The sequence below is a fragment of the Leguminivora glycinivorella genome, chromosome 16 (genome assembly GCF_023078275.1).
Source record: "Leguminivora glycinivorella isolate SPB_JAAS2020 chromosome 16, LegGlyc_1.1, whole genome shotgun sequence".
Classification (NCBI taxonomy): Eukaryota; Metazoa; Arthropoda; class Insecta; order Lepidoptera; family Tortricidae; genus Leguminivora; species Leguminivora glycinivorella.
Window position 1 is genome coordinate 15,836,945 of NC_062986.1, and position 16,463 is coordinate 15,853,407.

Below are 16,463 nucleotides of genomic sequence, written 5' to 3' on the forward strand. Positions count from 1 at the left end.
TTCGACACTTCACAGGAGGGATCCTAAAAACATATGACTAAAGACGTGTTTCAGGTTTTTGAAAATTTTACCCCTAAAAGGGTGAAAAGGGGGTGAATCAAAAAAACAATATGGGTATCGTTTTTATGATTAATCGGGTCGCTGATCACCATAAATACAACGCTTTTAAAATCTAACGAGGCGGAAGTGAAATACCTTCTCCCCTGTTATAGTGCAATGGGGTTTAAATATCAAAAAATATATAAAAGAAGAAACTGACTGACTGACTAACTGACATATCAACACACAGCCGAAACCGCTGGTCCTAGAGATTTCAAATTTGGAACATAGGTTCCTTATATGGCGTAGAGGAGCACTAAGAAAGGATTTTTCAAAATTCTCCTCTTAAAAGGGTGAAATGAGGGTTCAAAATTTGTATGGGGAAACAAGATTAGTTTGACTATTTTATTCGAAACTTCACAGGAGGATTCCTAAAGACATATGACTAAATACATGTTTCAGGTTTTTTGAAAATTTGACCCCTAAAGGGGTGAAAAGGGGGTAAAGTAAAAACACAATATGGGTATCGTTTTTATGGTTTATCGGGTCGCTGATCACGATAAATACAACGATTTTAAAATCTAACAAGGTGGAAAAGAAATTTTCTCCCCTGTTGTTGTGAAACGGGGTTAAAATATCCAAAATAGCCATAAGTAAGTATTGGTTTAGTTTTTATCTTTACTTCTGGTTCAAGAGATTTCAAATTGACACGGAAGTTCCTTAGAGGAGCACTAAGAAAGGATTTTTCAAAGTTCACCTCCTAGCATGATAATTTGACAGGGGTAAGGACAGGGACAGGGACAGGGACAGGGACAGGGACAGGGACAGGAACGAGATAGGGTTAGGGTTAGGGATAGGGATAGGGATAGGGATACGGATAGGGATACGGATAGGGATACGGATACGGATACGGATAGGGATAGGGATACGGATAGGGATACGGATAGGGATACGGATACGGATACGGATACGGATAGGGATACGGATAGGGATACGGATAGGGATAGGGATAGGGATAGGGATAGGGATAGGGATAGGGATAGGGATAGGGATAGGGATAGGGATAGGGATAGGGATAGGCAATTAGGCATAGGGATAGGGATAGGGATAGGGATAGGGATAGGGATAGGGATAGGGATAGGGATAGGGGATGGGGACGGGGATAGGGATAGGGGAGAGACGGGGGCAGGGACGGGACGGGGACGGGGTTGGGGACAAGGATAGAGATAGGGACGGGGATAAGAATAGGGATTGAGGTCGGAATAATCGGTCGGCAATCGATTTCTATGCAGTGTAAAATGCAGGTGGCTCAGTGGGAAGGGATTAGTATTTAAGTAGGCATCGGCGAGTATCCTGCATCCGTAATAACTAATACATTCAATGTGCTGTAAGAAGATCGTTGTTTGCTTGCCTTTTATATGTTTACGTTTGCAATAAGTATAAGCAAAATTGAAAAAAATTGTAAGCTATCAATGCAAGGAAGTACTTTTTACCCTACCGACCATAGCGTCGAGATACTGGCTATGTGGGTTGTATGGAGTTTCCCCAGTATAAATATTTATTATAGGTAAAATACATACATATTCGTACCTACTACCTACGCTGTGGTCGCTGTGTAACAATTCTAAAATCATTGCAAGAATTTCTTTTAAAACAATAGTAATATGTGTAAGGTACAGTGAGCCAAAAAGCAGTGTAAGGTTCTTGGCTGACCGTACAGCAAATAGACCAGTTACAATGCCCCCCCAGTCTAAAATTGCCCCGCTTTACCTTAATCAAAATAATTGCGGACAGATGTACCTACAAAGAAACCTACGGATCCAAATGAAAATCTTATTTTTTGTAAACGTTTCAATAAGAATACTTTTATTACGCGGGCGAAGCCGCGGGTAAAAGCTAGTAATAAATGTACCTTTTCCATCAGCACTATCAGCAGGCAGAACCGGTCGATAAATCGTCGGCGTTCGATCGATATTTCATCCGGAATTTCGCACCTGTTTGGTAGAACCAAGTAGAACACTCAAACTTCAATAAATTCATGTCGCTGTTATATGTAAAGTTCATATTAGACTTAGGGACCGGCCACACCAGAGCGTCGCGTGTCTCGGGGCGCGCAACGGACGTCTGCGCCACGCCGCCTCAGTGTAATTCAAAAAACGTCTCCTCAGTACATTTTGTATAGGAAGGACGTAAGACGCGCCGCGGCGCGCGCCACGCCGCCGCCACGCCACCTGGGGCGCGTCTTACGCCCTTCCTATACAAAATGTACTGAGACGTTTTTTGAATTACATTCAGGTGGCGTGGCGCGGACGTCCGTTGCGCGCCCCGAGACACGCAACGCTTAAGTGGGAACGCTGGCTTAGCTTTACATTGAGTATAAGTAAAAATCGAAGTAATTTCACACTTATATGTTTAAGTAGGTACATTTTTAGCCTGCGAAGCATCTGCGTAGAATGAAATCCGTTGGCAAAGGTGACAGTTCTGTCAGTAGGTACTGTCGTCTAGACGGCGTTTTATTTAATAATACAAGTTTTGAGGTTTACTTTATTAAACTACTCGTAGGTCCGTTGGTCTCATGTTCTGTTTATGGTAGGTCAGTCATGTCAGTACCTACCAAGTATAACTACTTAAATCTACATATTCATATTGAGTACTTATATTTAATTGGTGTTTTAAATACGTGGACAAGTAATATAGGTACCTAGGTATACGATATAAGTGCGCAAAAGACGAGATTCGAAACGAGTGACGATTAAATAAAATGACCGAATTGTGTGTTTTAAACCGACACGAGTAACGAATTCTCTCTTCGCACGTGTATCGTGCGACGTTTTACATTAGGTACCTACATAATTATGCCTTTGAAGTTTCGATATGACAAATATAATGTACTACTTTGCGAATTAGTGCAGAAAAAGCACCATGTGTAAAAATGATATTAATATGTTCGAAAGCGTTTTAAATAGTAAAATATCTCAGCTTGCGTTAATGAAAGTTGTGATTAATTATACCTATAGCGTTCACATTCTAATAATTTCACTCCAAAAACGCTGACGAAATCAAGAGCACTTTCGGTTCGATAAATTGAAGTTTATATTATTTAAATACGTAATATCTGGGCGACCGAGCTTCGCTCGGTTCTATTTTAATATATCACGTCTTTAGATAAAAAAAAAACTCTTATAAATACAAAAACAAAAAAAAGACAAAAAACAAAAACTTAATTTCTGGCCGGGATTCGAAACCCTGACACCTACGATCTATCTGCGTACATTAGACCGACCTCGTGCGACTGAGCTACGCGGAATCGATGCGCGCGCGGCGAAATTAAGGACCATATTTTACGTTTACAAATGCGAAAGAAAAACTCATGAAAACTCGAAAATTTGCGTTTTCCGGGATCTAAGGCTACGCTAGATCGATTTTTCACCCCCGAAAACCCCCACAAAACAAATTTCAGCGAAATCGTTAGAGCGGTTTCCGAGATCGTCGGTATATATAAATAAATAAATAAATAAATAAATAAATAAATAAATAAATATACAAGAATTGCTCGTTTAATAGTATAAGATGCTTTATGCATTAAATAGGTAATCCGTGGATGCGTTACTTCCACTTCGCGTAAAAAATAGCCAAGTGAAAGTGTTCATTGGCAAAAATTCGGAAGCCGGTATTAAACTGAATTGCATTTGGAGTAAATTAAGGCTCAGTCTTACTTAGACTTAGGTAATGTCGCCTTTTTTAAAGTATAAATTATTATCTAATTGGCTTGCTTACTAGGCCTAAGTAGCCTCTTGCCTCTTCTAATAAGATACACATACATTTTCAATTGCACTTGTAATTTTTGATAATGATGGTTTTTATAAATTGCATCTTCATAGGTTTACCTGTTCAATTTTGTTATATGAGTTTTGGCTTAACTAAGTGCGTTTTCACATTATCCGATCCGATATCGGATGTTGGACCGATATCCCATACATTACAGGCGCCATCTTGGATTTTTTCCATTGAAATCCTTCCGACATCCGATATCGGATCGGATAATGTGAAAACGGACTAAGTATCAAGGCCATAATCATAAGATAAGAGATAAAACGTACTCTAGCGCCATCTGTAAAATACTTTGTCCATGACCAGATTGACCGGCAATCCTCATTAGAGTCAGCTGGAAACATAAGTGGACATTTCTTTGGACAGGAGCATGTAAATTATCTGGTTTGTAAGTACAGGTGTTGTTTTATGCTAATATTGGAAACGAAGTGAATCACAGGCGTCACAGACATTGTTACGGTGTCAAGATTGGTACTAAACTAAATTGTCCTATACCTACTACTAAAACAGAGGTACCTACTTAATTGTAGTTTAAGTTTTTATTTTAGTTAGGCAAAATCACTCGTTCCTAAAGTGCCTTGCCAAGGTAGCACCTCCACCAACCAATTATTCCCTTCCTAATTCATACCTATAACACCTACTTATAGAAATCTCTCGAACATTTTAATTAACAGTTCATTAAATATCATTCCGTATAGTATAGTTAACTATACGTCGCAAAAGCTCACATACTTCATTTAAATTGAACAAAGCTTGAGAACTTACATTAAGCTCCCGTCGAATCCGCACATGCGTTATCCAACAATAATCTCGGACATCTATCAATCAACAACACGGTACAGGCAGATTTCACTTCACTGAATAGCTTCAGGCACTCACTGGGTTTGAATGGGTGGAAAACCGCGAAAAACTGGGTGCGTATGCGACTGGCGTGCGCGCGCGGCGGCGGGTGTGTGGAGACTGGCGATGGGGCGCGCGGCGCGGGCGCAGCCTCGGGTGGAAAGTTCATCGAACGAGAGCAGAGAGACCTCCGCAGTCACATCACACGTGAAAAGCGGGAACCCTTCGAAAGCATGCAGGTCGCTGGACATCTGGATGAAACCCTAATAAGGTCCTGCTGTATAATCTTGAAATGTTTTAGGAGCCAAATTACTCTTTTGTAACTATGTGATAATGCTGAATGCTGTTACGCATACCCCCAATGGCATGGCGGTGTCATGTGGGACTCGCATCTCCTGTACCCGTCTCTTGCTGAGAAAAGGGGGAAACGTTCTACCCATCACTAATCGCTAAAACCCACATCGGTTTAGCCTGCACAGTCGTGTAGGAGGTATCTAATTACTTGCCCATCCCCTAAAACGGTTATATCTTGGTAGGTACCTAAATGTACTATGTGATATATGTATGTGATGTGGTAGATCGTAGATGTCATTCTTGTGGTAAAGGCTGGATTTGTCGTTTATATACCTCAAGAATGCAGAAACAGAGAAAGTACTTACCACTAAAATATACACAGGTAGGTATTTGTAATCGAATCAAACCCATCTTGAATAACCAAAGTCGCTCCACTGTGCTGTCCACAGATCCCAGAATCCAGTGAATTTGAGATAAACAACAAGAGCTTAGTCCGCTAGGCTTGATGACGTGCCATTTAAGTGTTTATCGGATCAAATAATAGACAAAGCTCTGTTACAGTAATATTATAATCAAAATCAACCGACGATACCGACATGGATCATGGAACAACTGTAGATTTAGCTTTTGTCTATAGATTTCATAATGAGTATAATGACGAATTAATTTCCTTTTCCCGTAGTCTATGGTTAGTAATTTACCGGTTTATTATTCTTTATTTGAAGATTAAAATCTGTACGATACAGATTCTTATTGGTACTATTATTGTACTTCAAATACCGTTAGCTTTTTTAACATTGAAGAAATATTCATAATGGTGCATATAATTAAATACGTCAATTGACATTTTCTTTGACAGATATTCCTGCCATTCATAAACTTTGCATATCTATATCTGTGGTCGACAGCGGGTGTAGTAGTTGTCGTGACTTTCAATTCTTATTTATTGTAAAAGTTTTGTGTATTATTAACACTAATCTCGCTTTTATTATAAAGTAACTCATTGAATACACACTACAATGCCTAAATACTCAGGTATGTCAATCTTAGATGCGATTTTCTGTAATATTTGGAAATCAAGTGAGGTTAGATTCGTTAAAATGACATCAAAATTGTATTTCTGTTGTAATTGTTGTGTTCTGGGCTCGATTTTAGGTTTGTCTGCATCTTAATTTACCGACATTGAGTTATAAGCTGTAGTATAAGAATGAATCGCATTTGCTGTGTCATGGTGCCCTAAAATGGGCAACAAGAACGATACTGACCTTACGACCGGTATTATAATTTTCTTTATTTATTTAATACAGTCTGTGCTCAAATATTTTAAAGTTTCATTACGTAGTTCATCGTTGTTAATTTAAATGAATATTTAGGTCAACTTCAAGTTCCAATAATGCAAAATTACATATTATTTGTATTGGATTCCTGATAGATTTTACAGGTTTAGATTGATGATTTCGGTTTAATATCTGATTTATAAACTCATTGTTTCATATTAATAACAGAACTGATAAATATACATGCACTTTTGTACTGCTTTTGTATGCTTATAATGACTATGCACCAGTCACACATATAAAACATTAATATATGATTTGTATAAGCATTATAACTCATGTTATTAGAACCAATCTTATGGTATTAATACAATTAATGTCTAAACTTCCAATAGAATTTATTTGTATTTGTATAATCATGATTACAGTAAAAGTAAAATGGGGCAAGGAGATGTTTCCCGGTGTGGAGGTGAACACAGACGATGACCCCGTCCTGTTCAAGGCACAGATCTTTGCGCTGACGGGGGTGCAGCCCGAGAGGCAGAAGGTGGTATGCAAAGGTGTCACACTGCGGGATGAGGAGTGGGGCAACTTTAAGCTAGTTAATGTAAGTTGGCTTTAAACCATTATATTTCAAAACAAAGTTCATCCTCACTTTCTCGACACGTGGCAAACCAAGAACAAACGGGCCTCCTGCTCGTTTTTGCCCAGAATGTGCAAGTTGTGGAATGAGCTACCTTCTGAGGTGTTTCCCTTGCGCTATGACATGGGGTTCTTCAAGAACCAGGTATTTAGGGTTCTCAAAGGTCGGCAACGCATAAGTGGCTCCTCTGATGTTGCTTATGTCCATGGGCGGCGATGACTGCTTACCATCAGGTGGCGCGTCTGCTCGTTTGCTGCCTATTTCATAAAAAAAAAAATATTTTGAGGCACTGATCCAGCAAGCAAAATATATTGACATTATGGACACTATGGTAACTCAGTATTGTACCAGCCTAGGATTGAACTGGAAATTTTATTGTCAGTGTCATGTTCATACATCGGGGTTTTGGGAGCGGGAATGAATTCGTGTATTTGTAACTCAGTTTATAGTCATTTGAATTACTGATATATATATTTAACTATGTAACTGGCTCCAAATGTAGAAATGTTAACGTAATGTTTATCTTTTATCGCTTTCACCATTTTTGGGCCAGTGTAAATCATTCCTGCTCCCAAAACCCCGATGTATGGTTATGTTACTTGTCAGTATGGCAATTTTTGCAAAGCAAATGATCAGAGCAAAGCCAACATTCATAAATGTTATAAATTTTCTTAGATGGTATAGTTACACAAACTCATTATGATTTTCAGAATGCCATAGTTCTAGTGATGGGTAGCAAGGAGGAGGACGTGCCCGCAGCTCCCGTGGAACAGACCAAGTTTGTGGAGGACATGAATGAGTCGGAGCTGGCCACCGCTGTAAGTATTTATATTCAAGTGTGTGAAGTGATTCAAAGTTACACATTCAAATATGCAAAGTGTTATTTGTGTTGCTTAACTTCATACTCTGGTAAATCCATTCTGCTATAAGATTGATTCTTTTTCAGATTATATAATATTTTTATACATAATCAACCTTAAAGCAGAATTATCTGACAGAATTTACCGATTTACCCGAGCTTGAAGTTAAGCGACACATTTAAATTTATAGAGTTAGTGTTCCGATAGATCATTTTAAGATAGCAATCTATGTGCTCTATGAAGTATGTATCTATGAAGTAGATAAAAATATGATGTCCCATACACAAATTTAAAATAGATATTTGATTAATAGCTTCACAGAGATCACTGCCTCAGGATTTTAAAGGAGGTCGCCATCTTTCTTTCTGTTGAACACACAGTAAAACTAAAAAAAAATACTGGCATAATACTAAGTTGTTTTGGACTAGTACTAGGTAAAAGTTTGGCATTGGAGTTTTGCTTAAAGCTGGAACTTTTTCGTTTATTATAAACTAGCTTTTGCCCGCGGCTTCGCTCGCGTTAGAAAGAGACAAAAGTAGCCTATGTCACTCTCCATCCCTTTAACTATATCCACCTAAAAAATCACGTTTATTCGTCGCTCCGTTTTGCCGTGAAAGACGGACATACAAACAGACACACACACTTTCCCATTTATAATATTAGTATGGATTAATATTGAGAACCTAGCAGGCTTATTTATTTTGATATATTAAATAAAAGCAATTTTTATTTGTTTTTAGCTGGATCTCCCTGAAGGACTGATCAACTTAGGCAACACCTGCTACATGAACGCAACTGTTCAGTGCCTGAAGACTGTTCCAGAACTGAGGAATGCTCTCCTCAATTATAACAAAAGTAAGTTTGTTGGCATGCTGACATTGTTTATGTTTAAAAATATATTGTCATAGGTAAGCGTGCTCCACCTTAGACCGCATCATCACTTACCATCAGGTGTGATTGTGGTCAAACGTCTACCTAAGTCAATGTGATTACAAAAATAAATGGTGTTTTGGTAATTATGGAGCATAACATTGTTTGGAGCGTAATGTGTTTGGTGCGGTCCAGCATACGTAGTTTTAATTCTTAATTTACAGGATTACAGGTTATAGTTTTTATAGCCATAACATTTAGGGCAGTGGTGGGCAAAGCGCGGACCGCGGGCCGTATCTGGCCCGCTACAGGATGTTACCCGGCCGTCCACCAGTTCTTCAAAATTGTGTGTGATATGGCCAGCACTAGTAAGTATGTATTTTTGGTGTAAATCTGGCCCTCCTTTAAAATTCCTTCAAATTTTGGTCCCCAATGGAAAAAGCTTGCCCGCCACTGATTTAGGGTGTTAGCATTAAGCAAAGGCTATATTAACTATTATTTTCATTTTGTAGACAGTGGCGGCGGCACTGCGGGCGAGCTAACGGCGGCACTATCGGAGACTGTGGCAGCATTGGAAGGTGGAGGCGCCGGAGCGTGTGCGAGCGCGGCGGCGCGGATGCTACGCGCGCTGCACGCTACTGCACCGCGCTTCGCTGAGCGAGCGCCTGGTGGACACCTGGCACAACAGGTTTGTTGTAACTAGTGTTGTACACAGTGGCGGTACAGCGGGTGAGCTAACGGCGGCACTATCGGAGACTGTGGCAGCATGAGAAGGTGGAGGCGCCGGAGCGTGTGCGAGTGCGCTGCACGCTACTGCACCGCGCTTCGCTGAGCGAGCGCCTGGCGGACACCTGGCACAACAGGTTTGTTGTACACAGTGGCGGTACAGCGGGTGAGCTAACGGCGGCACTATCGGAGACTGTGGCAGCATTGGAAGGTGGAGGCGCCGGAGCGTGTGCGAGTACGCTGCACGCTACTGCACCGCGCTTCGCTGAGCGAGCGCCTGGCGGACACCTGGCACAACAGGTTTGTTGTACACAGTGGCGGTACAGCGGGTGAGCTAACGGCGGCACTATCGGAGACTGTGGCAGCATTGGAAGGTGGAGGCGCCGGAGCGTGTGCGAGTGCGCTGCACGCTACTGCACCGCGCTTCGCTGAGCGAGCGCCTGGTGGACACCTGGCTCAGCAGGTCAGTTAGCATTCGTTGTAGAATTACGGTAACGGCTTTGGATGGTGGACGGTCCGAAGTGTCTGCAAAAGCGGCAGAAGTGCGTATGCTACTAGCGCTTCACATCACCGCACCGCGCTTCGCGGAGCGCGCTCCTTGCTGTCACCTGGCGCAGCTGTTGTAACTAGTTGTAGTCGTAAACGTGACAGACAGTAGACAGTGGCGGCATAGCAAATGAGCCGACTACGACAGATGATGGCTAGCAGACTGCTGATGCACGCCTGAATTGTAGACTGGCCTAATAACCTCGAGATGTTGATTTCGTCTCCATGTTTGCCTTGGAAGCTTTTTTTTCACCAGCATGGTCTCACAAACTAATGTAATAATGCAACCTTTTATGTACATTTCCATCACAAAAGTGTCTTTATATTTATTGTTCAAGTGCAATAAAGACCTCTTCAAATCAAATTCCAAGTCAAATTTGATTAGAATGGTCCTTATTTCATTTGAAGCATCTTGAAACGCCACATTTTTTCATATTTATAAATGTGTCGCAGGATGCCTCCGAGTGCTGGACGGAGATCGTGCGCGCGCTGCAGCAGCGCCTGCCCGTGTCCGCGCCGCCGCCGGTCAACGCCGACAGGTCCGTATTTCCTCTACTACATATTTGGTTCCTACTAATCAAACGTGGCATATTAAAAACGTTTGAAAACGAATGCATCCGTCTTAGTACAATCAAAGAGAATAATGGGAAAAATTGGTCTTAAAACTCGTAAATATTTATAGCCAAATGAACAATGAATACAATTACCTAACCACAAAATTAAAATTTTGAAAAAACCCCTGACATAGACCGATTTTCATGAAACTCAACTTATTCAGCTTTCAAACAAAAAAAACACCTACGTTAAACTTATAACACCCCGTCGTTTTTGCGTCGGGAGCTAAAAAGTGACTACTATTATGTTTAAATATTGCTCTTATTTACTTCTTTTAAGGCTCGATAAGAGTGACAGGTCTATCTCAATCTCATTTACACATAGGCGGTAATGGCGCGTCAGCGCAAACTTTTAATATTGCCGGCTTATTTAAAATGATATTTTCTTCACCAGGACATCAGTGGTAGAGCAATACTTCGGCGGCACCTTAGACGTGGAACTAGTATGCTCAGAGGCTGAAGAGGCTCCCACAAAGGCGCGCGAGACCTTCCTGCAGCTGTCCTGCTTTATCTCACAGGACGTCAAGTATCTGCAGTCGGGACTGCGTTCCGTGAGTATTATCTATTTATTAACCCCCGACGCAAAAACGACAGGGTGTTATAAGTTTGACGTGTCTGTCTGTCTGTCTGTTTGTCTGTCTGTGTGTGTGTGTCATCGTAGCTCCCGAACGGATGAACCGATTTAGTTTTTTTGTCTGAAAACTCAGTTAGTCGGGAGTGTTCTTAGCCATGTTTCATGAAAATCGGTCTACTATGTCGCGGTCGGGGGTTTTTTCAAAATTTTAATTTAGTGGTTATTTATACAGGGTGTCCCACGGCGATGCCACATGGAGGGAAAGTACCTTAAATATCATAGTAGCATATTTTGCTGAAGGAAAAGGGCATTTTTGACTAATTTTTTTTTTGGTGCATTGTCGTGAGTTGACCCCTAAGCAATTATTGATACTGAATAGGAATGGAATCGATTGGCATCATAAAAATACCATGTGGAAAAAAAAAATTTCATACAAATTGTATGGGAAAAGTTTTTCGTGATTTGTGACTTTTCTAGCCGGAATTTTTTTTTGGTCTCATACAAGCTTTTGATCCTGGATATGAATGGGATCGATTGGCGTCAAAAAAAAAAGTTTGTCAAAAATGCCCTTTTTCTCGCACCCTGTATGTTTTTTCCAAAATCTGTAAATGCCATTTTTCATCAATTTGAAATTGATGGATGGTCCCCTTAGTTAGACTATTTTCATGTAGGACTACGGGATCTCATAGCTGCCCTTACTGACCCGCTATCAAAATACACCCTGTATAAGTCCTCATAGAAAAATTAAAAAAAATTGAATGCACTTTTACTAAGTTTTGAAAATAAAATAAAGTCTTCTTTCAGCAAAATATGCTATCTATGATATTTAAGGTACTTTCCCTCCATGTGGCATCGCCGTGGGACACTCTGTGGCAGTAGTACGTGTCAAGAGCTACCATTTTATTGGTTAATCTGTCACATGCATATCTTCATTCATTCATTCGTTCTATTCGTGCCGTTCACTTTTGTTAATCAATTTTAAATGTGTAATATTTGCGAATGTTTACGAATTTTTTTAATGACATGAAATGTTTAAGTTAAGTCTGGTATTAGGTATTTACATAGAATGCGTGTAAAGTATACAAGATTTTTACAAAGTGTGTTACTTTACAGAAAATGTCAGAGCAAATCACAAAACTATCAGAAACGCTGGGGAGAGATGCGATCTACACAAAAACGGTAACTATCCTCTTGATTTTTGACAAGATCTTGTCTATTGTTTACATCTGGCCGTCCCTAACGCACTTACAAATAGTGCGATAGAGAAGGCCTGGTGTTCTATCATCTATCGCGCATGCTTGTCTGCCTAATGCCTTGCCTAAAGAACGAACACTTGAATTTGGTGATAAAATTAAATGTACATTTCAGTCAAAAATCAGCCGCCTCCCCGCATACCTGACAGTGCAGTTCATCCGGTTCTACTTCAAAGAGAAGGAGTCCATCTACGCTAAGATCCTGAAGGACGTCAAGTTCCCCGTGGAGCTGGATGTGTACGAGCTGTGCACGCCGGAGCTACAGGAGAGGTTGACGCCCATGAGGAACAAGTTCAAGGTAACATGGAGCACCTTTTTTTTTAATTATGAATGAGCTTACTCTTGGCCACAGACTAGGAAAAGGCAAAGACGTGGCCTACGATGGAGTGAGCTCGAAGATGCTTGATCATCCTTGATTTAAAGGTTGTCGGATTATAAGTAGTGGTAGTACTAGTCTATTTAATGCAAGATCCTGAAGGACGTCAAGTTTCCTGTCGAGTTGGATGTGTACGAGTTGTGCACGCCAGAGCTACAGGAGAGGTTGACGCCCATGAGGAACAAGTTCAAGGTAACATGGCGTTTATGACCTTACGGCTCAGCCACGACATTGGTCTAAGCGCGACAGCGGTGAGCGGCGGCCATACATTGGAGCGAGGCACAGCGATGGGCCTTTTCATTCGCACGTATGGCTGCCGCTCACCGCTGTCGCGCTTAGACCAATGTCGTGGCTGGGCCGTTATAGTGTCATTTATTAGGTAGTCATAATAAGTCCATTACGCCGAGGTCCTCAAGGACGTCAAGTTTCCCCTTGTGAAAGGCAATATCTAATAATTAGTTCAACTAATTTGCATACTGTAATTTATATTAATTTAACTAAAGTTATACCTTTTTTTAGGAATTAGAAGAGTCGTCAGTCGAGTCATCGTTAACCGCAAAAAATAAGAATCACGGCGATAGCAAAAAGGACTCGCAACCTAAAAAGGCACTGCCATACTGGTTTGAAGATGGTAAGTTTGACAGCTGACTTTTAGCTTTTATTTATGAATTTTTCAATTGAGTTATTGAGATTATGTTTTAAGCCTTATAGTGAGAACCATTGACGAGTTACCACCCTGTTATTTCCGCGAAAATCCCTTGATTATAAATAGACAAAATAATCAAACCACGTCATTGTAACATGGACGCCATGTTTACGCGAGCCGGTGATATCGGATCAAAAAGCGACGCATAGTATGATAATCTCGACCATAATAGAGCATTTCTTTTTTTTTCCGCCACTTTTATGAAATGTGATATTTTTGAAAAAAATTCTGCTATTTCTACTCAAAATCACTAGCTTTTTCAATCCTAGTAGTTAAAAAAATTGTCCTATACGATTTTTTCTTATTTTGTTACCATTTTCCGTACATGTTGTGTGGGGTTACAAAAGAGGAAAGTAACAAAAATGTATGGAAAGTCTGGGACACTTTTTGTCTCCCAGTGAGATTGAAAGTACTCGTGATTCTGAGTACAATTGACCTAAAATTCCCTAAAAAAATCAAAATAAAAAAATGGCAAAAAAAAAGAAATGCTCAATACGCGTGTAGATCGGACGCATTGATCAAAGTATTCATTTGATTACAGACGTAGGCAGCAACAACAGCGGCTACTACCGTCTCCAGGCCGTGTTAACTCACAAGGGTCGCTCAGCGACCAGCGGTCACTACGTGGCCTGGGTGCTGCGAGGGAACACCTGGCTTCGCTGTGACGATGACGCTGTGACTCCAGTCCCAGAGGAGGAGGTGCTCAAGCTCAGCGGGGGAGGTGGGTACTTGTTCCAACACTATGTGGTGTGGGATGCAAAATAGTAGTAACCCCCGTTTAGCTGGGTACTGTTAATGACAAGGGCCGCCGTTAAATGTATTATACATACATACATACAATCACGCCTGTATCCCATAAAGGGGTAGGCAGAACACATGAAACTACTAAAGCTTCAGTGCCACTCTTGGCAAATAAGGGATTGAAATAAAACGAAACTGTGAATGTATTATTAATGATGGAATAAAGAATATTTGCTTACAATAACCGCTTATTTCTAGGTGACTGGCACTGCGCCTACCTGCTGCTGTACGGGCCCAAGATCTGCGAGATCCCCGAGCCGACGGACGAGCCCATGATCACTGAGGTCACCGAGGAGCCCCTGCCGCCCGGCCCCACCGCGCAGGCGTAATCACTGCACGCTGCAGTGGCCCGCTCTGGGTCGCTTAGGACGAGGGAGCTTTCTTGGAGCCTGAGTGGACGCTCGTTCGGCGACGCGTGCGTCCACGCTATGCAGCGTCGACTTAGGACGGGTCACTATCAAATTTACCTTATCGCTAAAAGACTATATAGCTGACATGTCTGGATTGTGTTATGTCTTTGTGGCTACGTAGACATGAATGTTAAATGCATCTTTAGCAAAACGTCTGGATCTTAAAACGTAACAATTTAAAATGATCTAACTGCAAAACATCTTCATCTTCGAATGTCTGTATTACAAAACAGACATGAACGCTAAACAGTCGAGGAGCAAAAAGTCTGGATTGTTTAATGTTTTTATTGCTAAAAAGAATAAACGCCGAACGACCCGTTAGCAAAACGTCTGGTTTTAAAATGCTTAAGTGCCTTGAGAATTCAAACCTTCTCGCACTGTTAATAAGAACTGTTACATATTTAAGGCCTGACTCGTAACGGATTTGTCAAATTCAAAACTGTTTTAACGGTACCAGAGCCGGCCGAATCAAAGTATGTTTTTCTATAATGTGTTTAAAATGTATTTAAAATTTATTATTTATTAGTAAATTCATCATTCTCCATTTCTCCTCGCTCATGTTGTAAGTTTTGTTGTATGCCCTCCATCATACATCCGACAGTGTTTTTCGACACATTCTTAGTTTTAGTCCTATCAAGGACTATCTTTTTTAAATATTTTGGTGGCTTATGGTTGGTGTCATTTAAACGAATGAATTTCTTAGACACTCCATCCTATTCCGGTTAATAGGTGAATACTATGAGACTTCGTTAAATTAAGTTTTTTACCCGATTTGAAGAGCGTTGGCTTTAGCAGGCTGCTGGCTTCATAGCTGTGGTGGATGATATCCAGCTATTGTAAGAATAAAGTTGAAAGATCATATTATTAAATAAAATCTGCGAACAGCTTCGTTCAGCAGTTTTTGTTGTAGATTTTTTATCGAAAAGTGGTTACTTTGCTTTAAATGCTTAGTAACGGACACTGCATCGACTGAATTCCTAGTAAAGTGGATATTTGGAGACTCATCTACATTATCATTGTTTCATAGGAATCGTAAAGAAATTGCCTTTCAGATAAGGTATAATGTTGGTTGCCTGGTAGTGTTGAAAATGATTTAAATGCAAGTTTCGTCAACAGGAATCAAGTTTTTGACAGCAATTTGTCGCCGAATTATTTTCAGCGATCACTTTAATTTTATCTATCTAGTTAGTTGAGAATTGCTTTTAAACATGATTCTAACATAATAATTTTGTGAATCTGGCAATTTGAATGGTGTAATGTATATATAAAGTAAGCTAGAAATTATACAAGAAAAAGCACTCTGAATTTGACAAATCCGTTACGAATCAGGCCTTATTATAAACCATGACGTCCATGACACATTATATTTCCGGACGTTTTGCTACTGTATCGTTCTGTGTTGACGTCAATTAACTAACTTCACTTTTGACTTTTTAGATATGCTAATCATACGGACTATGTATATTTCCAGACGTTTGGCTACTCATTCATTCTAAGTCTTAGCCATCCAGTTAAATTAACTTTTTGCTGATTGAGTATTCTACTTTCAAGTCATCCCAGCTGAATTGACTTTATGCTGACTGTATATTTACATTTTCTGACATCTAGCCGAAATAGTCGTTTAGCGATAAGATGAACTTGATAGTGACCCCTTAGGACACTTGTATTAGCTTCAATAGTTGACATGTACGCCGCATGCCCCGCCCCGCCCAATATGAGCGTGCACTCAAGCCTTACTTACACTTACAGCCTAAAGCAGTTTCTGCTAGATACAGACGTAAGGTGCGTTCATACGTAGGCGCC

General features: G+C 40.5%; 2 protein-coding genes across 3 annotated transcripts in view; one reads left to right on the forward strand and one right to left on the reverse strand.

Moving 5' to 3' along the window:
- LOC125234457 (ras-related protein Rab-23) overlaps positions 1-5,441 on the reverse strand; it is a 58,894-nt gene extending 53,453 nt beyond the window's left edge. Inside the window, exon 1 of one of the 2 annotated variants that reach the window (XM_048140706.1) lies at positions 5,370-5,441. The gene's annotated coding sequence lies outside the window, so the exon portion shown is untranslated. Of the gene's footprint in view, positions 1-4,635; positions 4,836-5,369 lie in introns of those variants that run through there. The other variant, XM_048140705.1, reaches the window with a different exon arrangement.
- Positions 5,442-5,882: 441 nt separating this feature from the next.
- LOC125234456 (ubiquitin carboxyl-terminal hydrolase 14) lies at positions 5,883-15,072 on the forward strand. Its single transcript, XM_048140703.1, has 12 exons — positions 5,883-6,039; positions 6,710-6,888; positions 7,635-7,742; positions 8,525-8,639; positions 9,167-9,342; positions 10,380-10,465; positions 10,935-11,091; positions 12,228-12,293; positions 12,483-12,665; positions 13,263-13,374; positions 13,991-14,170; positions 14,449-15,072. The coding sequence occupies exons 1-12, from the start codon at positions 6,024-6,026 to the stop codon at positions 14,577-14,579; spliced, it is 1,509 nt and encodes a 502-aa protein (XP_047996660.1). The 5' UTR covers positions 5,883-6,023; the 3' UTR covers positions 14,580-15,072.
- Positions 15,073-16,463: the final 1,391 nt, after the last annotated feature.

What these genes read in the sequence shown, in the direction of transcription:
- LOC125234456 (XM_048140703.1), top strand. An exon ending in TGCAGTCGGGACTGCGTTCC is followed by an intron (nt 11,092 to 12,227) that starts GTGAGTATTATC and finishes GTTACTTTACAG; the next exon opens with AAAATGTCAGAGCAAATCAC. An exon ending in GCCATACTGGTTTGAAGATG is followed by an intron (nt 13,375 to 13,990) that starts GTAAGTTTGACA and finishes ATTTGATTACAG; the next exon opens with ACGTAGGCAGCAACAACAGC.